Genomic DNA, 7,790 nt, shown 5'->3' on the forward strand with positions numbered 1-7,790 from the left:
TCAGCCTCCCACTCCTGGAGGTTGTCTATGTCAGGCTGGGGAGGGGTGTGCTGGCCCCATTGGGGACAAGCTAGAGGACACATGTGGGATATGGACTCATCCCAGCTCCAGCTCCAGCAGAGCAGCGGGGCCCTCCTAGGAGAGCTGGAACGGTGGGCAAGAGGGGCTGACAGAGGAGTTCTGCAGGCTAGGCCCAGCTCTGCTCACGACCACCTGCAAAACCTAGGGCTAACTGGGCCTCAGTTTCCTTGTCCGCAAAATGAATAGGGTGGAGTCAATGGTCCCAAAGCTCCCTTTCTGCAGGGTGGCGTGACCACAACTGACCTTACAGCCAGATCTTGCCTGAGAAAAATAGGCAAGGATGAGCCCACGCTTTCCACCTTCTCTCCAAGTCCCTTTATTCATGATCCCCTCCTGACCCTGCATGCTCTCCCACTCGCACTCCTACTACCCCATGCCCATATGTCCTAGAAGCCAGCATCAGTGGCTAAAGCATTGGCTTTGCACTCAAAAAACCTGGGTTTAAATCCAGACTCTGCTGCTCACGAGCTGTGTGTCCTTGGGCAAGTCACCTACCTTCTCTGTGCTGTAGTTTCCCCCCGCTGAAGATGAGGCTGAAGGAGCACCCACTTCCCAGAGCTGCAATGGTTAGATGAAATAAAGCTTGTAAAGCAGCTCATCTGGGACAAGGTGGTGGCTGCTTATTACCACCCAGGAGCGCTCTTGTCTGTGATGAGCTCTCACCTCCCGGCTTTCTCAAAGGCCTCTTTCCCCTGCAGTGTCTCTCAGCCTCATCACGTTGCTCCTTATTCAAACTTCTCCAGGAAGCCTTCCATGGTTAATCCTACTAGTTCCCATTTGTTACCCTTCATCCCTGGCTGTAGCCCACCAACCTGGACTTGGACTTGGCTGTTCTACAGTAAGAATCCTTGGACCTTCTCCCCAGCAACACCGTGGGTTCATCCAAGACATCTCCCCACCCCTGAGTTTTCACCTCCCCAGGAGAGTGGGCAGCAAGGATGTTGGCTGAACCAAGGGACTGTCACATAGTCCCGGCTATCCCCTGATTTGCAGCCAAAAATGTGGGTTCTACTATAGGCCGACATGAGGTGTGCCAAGCAGATTAAGCCCCTGTGCTTCCACTCTGTGTCTCAGGCCGAGCCTTTGTCCGAGGTCCCAGCTCCCTGATGAAGAAGACAGAACCATCTGAAGACCAGGCGCTGGATGCTGCAATGGAGGAATCCTCCACCAGCCTGGCCCCTACCATGCTCTTCCTAACCACCTTTGAAGCTGCACCTGCCACAGAAGAATCCCTAATCCTGCCTGTCACCTCCCTACAATCCCAGGTAAGGAGCCCCAAAACAGCCTTGGAGCTGGAAGGGTCCTTGAGACCATGTCGTGCAAACCCCTCTTAGTACATTTAGGGAAGCTGAGGTACCAAGGCAGAAGGGAGTTGCTGGAGGCCACTGGGCCTCAATTGAAACCCGGTCTCTTGACGGCCATCAGCTGCAGCCCAAGTGGGCACTCCATCCTGAGAAAGGGCTGCACTGTCCAGGAGGAAGTGGTCCTGGGCTCACCCTGGGGACAGCCAAGGGAGCAAGTGCCAGCCAGCTCAGCACGCCCGTCTCTGCATGGAGGGCAGCAAAGCCCTTGGGGAAGAACTTTATGTACAAAAAAGTACAGAAAATAATCATAGTAAGTTTTAAAACCATGTCCCCAGGACCCAGAATTAACAAGAATTAGTTAGCACGTTGAACCATCTGTTTCAGATTTTTTAAAAAGCTACATGAGGAGACAGCAGGTCAGCAAATGTGGCAAAAATGCTCCCCACCAGCAACTCTAGAGGTGGGCGTAGGACTCAACCACATCATTCCTGCACCTCTTCTGTGGCTTTGAAATGTTTTCAAAATAAAATCATTTAAAAGGATCAATAATATATATAATATATGGTACATTTTGTATATGTATAATAAATAATACAGACAAAAGAAATAAGAATTTTTAGCAGTAGATCTTTCTTATCCTCTTTCTGGGTCTTGCACCCTTGAGATTCTGAGGAAAGCTGTGGACTGCCTCCCAGGAGTCCATGGTTATCCATATAGCCAAAGGCCACCAAAGCCTGCCCGTTGATGACCCAGCCCTAGAAGGTGCAGTTACTGCCACATCCTAGTGTGCACAGGTGACCGTGTGCAGATTCAGCCGTGGTCTCTAGCCCTCGGCACTCTCCGGGCCACTGGCCGGACTGTGAGTGGGACTGAGCCCAGGCTGTGGCCTCAATGGTGCCGCAAAGAGCTGGTAACTCTGCAGGGGAGAGGAAGGCACAGGGAAGTGAGCGGCTGGGCTACTTCCCATCCCTCCTCATGGGCAACCCTGAGCAAGCAAGACTGCCTTCCCAGCCCGGAAGGGGGTCTCCGCCCCTCCTCAGAGGCCCTGATAGGTAACTCACTGCCTGCATGGCTGCCTCAAGGCATGGTCCCACTGGGCTGGTGGCTGCACGGTGAGAAAGCTGCCCTGCGGCTGCTAGAGCCGTCTCGATGTCCTCAGGCTGGGATGCCAGGCTGCCTGGCAGAGGACAAGGTGGCCTCTGAGGAGTCCCTCCTTTGCTTTCTGGCCTTGGGACTCCATATTCTTGCTTCCATCAGTTGGAAAGCCCCAGGTTCCCCCCTCTCCCCCCTTCTGCTGGCACAGCCCAGACCTGACGGGGAGGTGATGCCCACGCTGGATATGGCCTTGTTCGACTGGACCGATTATGAGGACTTAAAACCTGAAGTCTGGCCCTCTGCAAAGAAGAAAGGTATCTGCCCCATCGCCCCCATGCCTGGGCCCCCTCCCTGACCCCAGCATCTGCTGGAGGGTGGGGGCCCCAGCGAGCCCAGTCTGACCTATAGATGTGCAAAGGCGGGGGTGGGGGTGGGGGGGTGCATCAAGTCTAAACTGGAAGTGAAACTCAAAATGGAAAATGCTCTCAAGTGCTTGTTACATGCCAAACACTTTCCATGCATTGATTCATTTTAACCTGCGAAAGAAAATCTGTTAGGTCTGTACTACTGTTGACCCGTTTTAGAGAAGAGAAACAAGGCATAACGAGGTATAGTGTCTTGTCCAAGTCACAGTGGGAGTGGTGGTATGGGCACTCTGACACCCGAGTCTTTGTGCTTAATCTCTCTGCTCTGCTGGGCATCAGCTTCTGACGACAGATCTTCTTGTCCCCAGAGAAACACCGGGGTAAACTCTCCAGTGATGGTAATGAAACATCCCCAGCTGAAGGGGAGCCGTGTGACCATCACCAAGACTGCATGCCAGGTACCAACCACATCCATGTTCAAAGCAGCAGGCTGGGAGCTGGGGGGAAACTCGGTGGTGGGGTGGGGAGCTCCCAGGCACTGAGCAGGGCCTGGGGGTCCATGACCATTTACGGATTTACTGTCATACATTAATTCTTTTAAAACAGTAGTTATGACAACCCAGACAACAAGACACTATCATCCTCAGTTTTCAGGCAAGGCAACTGAGTCCCATAGAGGCTAAGTGTCTTGCCCAAGGTCACACACAGCTAGGAAGTGGCTCCAACCTGGGTCAGCTGGTTCCAAAGCTTCTTTCTTTCTCTCTTCTCTCTTTCTTTCACCGCTGGCCGGTATGGGGATCTGAACTCTTGACCTTGGTTCCAAAGCCCCTTAACCAGGGCCCTACACTGCCTTGAATCAGGATGACCCTCTCTTGACCTCTTCCTCCTAACACCTGGCAGGGCTTAATGCTGTCCTTGTCCCATCGTGACACTGCTGGGCTTTCTGGGAATGCTTTTGATGACATCCTCACCTGTTCAACAGCTGTCCCTTTCAAGACAGTCTAAAAACAAGGGGCCTGATGTTTTGACCAATGCCTTAAACTGCTGGCCCTTGTTGGGTCAGGAAGGCCCTCTGGGAAGCAGACTCTGAGGAAGAGTTAGTGCAAGAGGTTTATTTCGGCAGTGAGAGAGGGCGATGCCTGAGAAATGTAAAAAGCAGGATTGGACAGAGAAGCCTTCACACTGCGATGTGACGTCCCTGCCGATGCAGTGGGAGCTCTGAAGCAAAGATTGCCTGTTGGAGAAATGGCCAGACCCTGGTACCACTGCTGTGCTAGTCATTGGCTGGGGCCGCTTGGGAACAGCATGACATGGGTGGGGGAGGCCCCTGAAGGTGCTAACAGCTGGACGCCATCAGCTAACTGCTCTCCTTGCCACTGAATAGCAAGTATGTCCTGAGGACCCCTCCTTGGGGCCACTATTGTCAAATCAGTTGCCAGAACATTCTATAGACCAGCAACCAAACCGGCAGTTTGGCATTGTATAAGCCAGACCACCAGCTCCCTGACAGGCTGTTTTCTTTCCAAACCATTGTTTTCACCCTAAGCACAAAGAAAAGGCTGGAGTTTGGGCCAACTGCACAGTCACTCTGAGAGCTGGCTCTGTGGCGGGCGAGGCTGCGCTTTGGGCCTGCCTGGGACAGCCCTGCAGCTGCCGGGGGCTTCAGTTTCCCCATCTGTCAAAAGAGGACATTGGTGTCAATGATCCCTGAGGCCCCTCCCAGCTCCCAGCTGACTCCACACCTGGCAGCCCCCAGCTGTCCCACCCGCTCTCCCCAGGAGGTGACCCCACACCACCTTCTCTCTTCCCATAATCAATCACTTGCCCATCTGGGGCAGCTGGGGCCTCGGCCATGATATCCATAGCCGGACAGGTTCTGGCTGGGAGCTCACACACCAGATGGCCCACCCTGCCAGGGCACGGCCTGCCATAGTGATGATGGATCTCCTGTCCAGTGGGACTGGGCGGCAGGGAGGGGCCGCTCAGCTTGGCTGACCACGCGTGCATGCTTGCTGTGTTGGCAGGGACCTGCTGCGACCTGCGGGAGCATCTGTGCACGCCCCACAATCGTGGCCTCAACAACAAGTGCTTCGATGACTGCATGTGTGTGGAAGGTGGGTCCAGACTCCCCTCGGGGTGCAAGAGCCATGAAGCCTCCCTCTCTCGAAGCTGGTTCTGCCATGAGTGGGGGGCAAGATTTCCTGGCAGAAGGTGGGTTGAGGAGTCTGCGGAGGAGGAGGGTGGGAGAATCCCTCGGGAGCTGAAGACGGGAGCAAGATCAGCTTTGCCGGGTGCCTCCCAATCTGTGAACTCATTTAGTCTTGATTCCTGGCATCGTTTCTCAGATTTGCTTTTCTCAACTCTTGAAATACAAGCTGGCATGATCTCTCACAATCTGGAGGAGGGTAAGGGAGGAGACAGGAGTATATCTCTTTAAACAAGACCCAACCTGAGAAGGCTGGCGCTTTTACACCACAATTCTATCCCAGGGGTGTCATTCCAAGTACGATAAGGGGGTGGGGAGTGTCCCAGGGAAGGACGCACTTGGCCAGCTGCCTCTTTAACTCCTCTGAGCTCCCACCTGGCCCAGGTGTACCTGGCTCTGTGCTAAGCGCTTTCTCTCCTTTAATCCTCACAACCACCCCCAGGAGGGAGCTATTGTGATCCCCACTTAACAAATAATTGAACCGAGGCACAGAAAGCTTAAGTGACTTGCCCAAATGGTCATAGCTAGAAAAGTGGAGGAATATTTTCAATTTCGTATTCTGAAACATTTCAAATGTATACTAAAGTAGTCAGAATAGTATAACAACCTCCATTTCCCATCACTCAGCTTCATTGATTACCAGCTCATGGCCAATCTGCGTCGTCTCTCTCCCACCCACTCCCTCATTCCAATAGCACAAGGAACTCCTGGGAGTTTACAGACATTTCATCTGTGAATATTTCAGTATATATCGCTAAAAGATAACCACTCTTTAAAAACAAAATGCCAGGGCTGGCCCGTGGCTCACTTGGGAGAGCGTGGTGCTGACAACACCAAGCCAAGGGTTAAGATACCCTTACCGGTCATCTTTTTTTAAAAAAGAAAAAGGCCGAAAATGAACCTAATTACTAAATACCATCCAATATTCAAGCAGCGCTCACATCTCCTGAGCGGGAGAGTTAGGTCTCAGCCCCTCTATTAATCTGAGATACGTGCCCCATTTGGCTCACATTACCCTCAAAAGTTATCTGCTGTGGAAGCAATAAAGCTCTTTAGTTCTGACTATTCATTCATCTGGTCCATTAAGAAATATTTATTGAGGCTGGCCAGTTAACTCACTTGGTTAGAGCCACAGCCTTATAACACCAAGGTCAAGGGTTCGGTTCCCTGGACCAGCCAGCTGCCCATTAAAAAAAAAAGAAATATTTATTGAGTGCCTACTATATGTCAGGTATTGTTCTGGACATCGGGGATCCAGCGGTGGAAAGAACCAGCAAGTTCTGCACCCTCATTCTAGGGATATGAGCCTAAAAAAGCAAATAAATGGAAAAGGTGTCTTCAGACAGGAATGAGGGAGGACTATAAAGAAAATAATCCAGGGTGAAGCTGGCTTCTGTAAGACAGGTTGCCTGTGCAGGGCTAGGGCCCCATCTCACAGAGGAGGAGACTGAGGTGCCAACCGGGCAGGAGGGCACTCAAGTCCACGGGGTCCAGAAAAGAAATGGGGCAGAACCACAGTCTGTGGCCTTTGGTCCAGCCGAGCCCTGGTAAGGGGGATGTGGGTGGCCCTACTGCCCAGGAATCTTTCCTTCCTCCCTGGGACCCCAGGTGGGAGGGGGCACACTCTGCTTTCCAGGCATCCGGAAGATATGTCTGCATCCAAAGCACATTTGCTCATTTCCTCCGATTCCTCTTGCACTAGTTGGTCCCACCAAAATTCTTGTTTCCTCCCTGGATATCAAGCTCCAGAAAAAAAATGAAGAATGGAAATCACAGCTTGGCAGCAGCTTGTGAAAGATGGTCCCAGAGGGGGCTGTCACACCATAGGTATCTGGGGGATGCCAGGAACTCTTATGGAAACTAAGACTCCTGAGAAATCCTGAAATGTTGAACACAGGGTGCAGGACTGAAATCCAGCAGCCAGCACCAGCCTGGGTTCTGGAGGGTTCCAGAAAGGCTTTTTCTGAAGCTACCAGACACTCCTGCTCATGAATGCCTGCCCCCTCCTGAGTGTCGCTGCTGGGCCCTTAAGGCACACACTTCCCACCTGTCCCTTTACTGTCTTGACAGTGATGTAAATGGCTCTTAGAGCAGAGATGTCCTCTCTCAGTGGTCACTCCTAACCTGAAACATGGGGGTTTCTCAGGCTACACTGACATCTTTCCCCCACCATCAGGAGAATGTGACCTTCTGTGGCCTTAAATAAAAAATATGCCTACCCACGAGTTTCAGGGGATGACTTTGACCATGACAGAGAGCACCATAACCACAAAACTTCCCATTAGTGGGCAAGGAGGACCATCCCTACTTTAATTTGGGTGGTCAGGGAGGGTCTCTTTGAGACATGAAGGCTGAGGGAACCAGCCATGCAAAGAGATGGGGGAAGAGATTTCTGGCTGCAAGAACAGTAAGTGCAAAGGCCCTGAGGCTGGAAATGGCTAGGTACAACAGGAAAAGCAAGAAAGCTGGGCGTGGCTGGAGTTAGAGAACAAGGAGTGGAGTGGGAGGCAAAGACATCAGACAGGAGGCAAGGTCCAGGTTCTGGAGGGCCTCGTAAGCCAAGGTGAGATGTTTAGATTTCCACGTTAAGTGCAATGGGGAGCTATGGGAGGTTTTATAGGAACGGGCAGAATCTAAGTCACTTTTTAAAAACTTTTAATAAACTCTTTTCTTCCCAATTTTTTTTATAGTAGACTTTATTTTTCAGAGCAGTTTTAGGTTTACAGAAACATCGCATGG

At 51.9% G+C, this 7,790-nt stretch overlaps 1 protein-coding gene across 1 annotated transcript; it reads left to right on the forward strand.

Moving 5' to 3' along the window:
• Positions 1-1,155: 1,155 nt before the first annotated feature.
• LOC103583812 (draxin-like) lies at positions 1,156-4,959 on the forward strand (the record flags this gene model as incomplete). Its single annotated transcript, XM_008565033.1, has 4 exons — positions 1,156-1,346; positions 2,689-2,794; positions 3,214-3,303; positions 4,870-4,959. Coding segments are annotated over 4 exons (477 nt in total), but the record flags the coding sequence as incomplete, so codon positions are not given.
• Positions 4,960-7,790: the final 2,831 nt, after the last annotated feature.

This window comes from Galeopterus variegatus, unplaced genomic scaffold (assembly GCF_000696425.1).
Source record: "Galeopterus variegatus unplaced genomic scaffold, G_variegatus-3.0.2 Scaffold28740, whole genome shotgun sequence".
Lineage (NCBI taxonomy): Eukaryota > Metazoa > Chordata > Mammalia > Dermoptera > Cynocephalidae > Galeopterus > Galeopterus variegatus.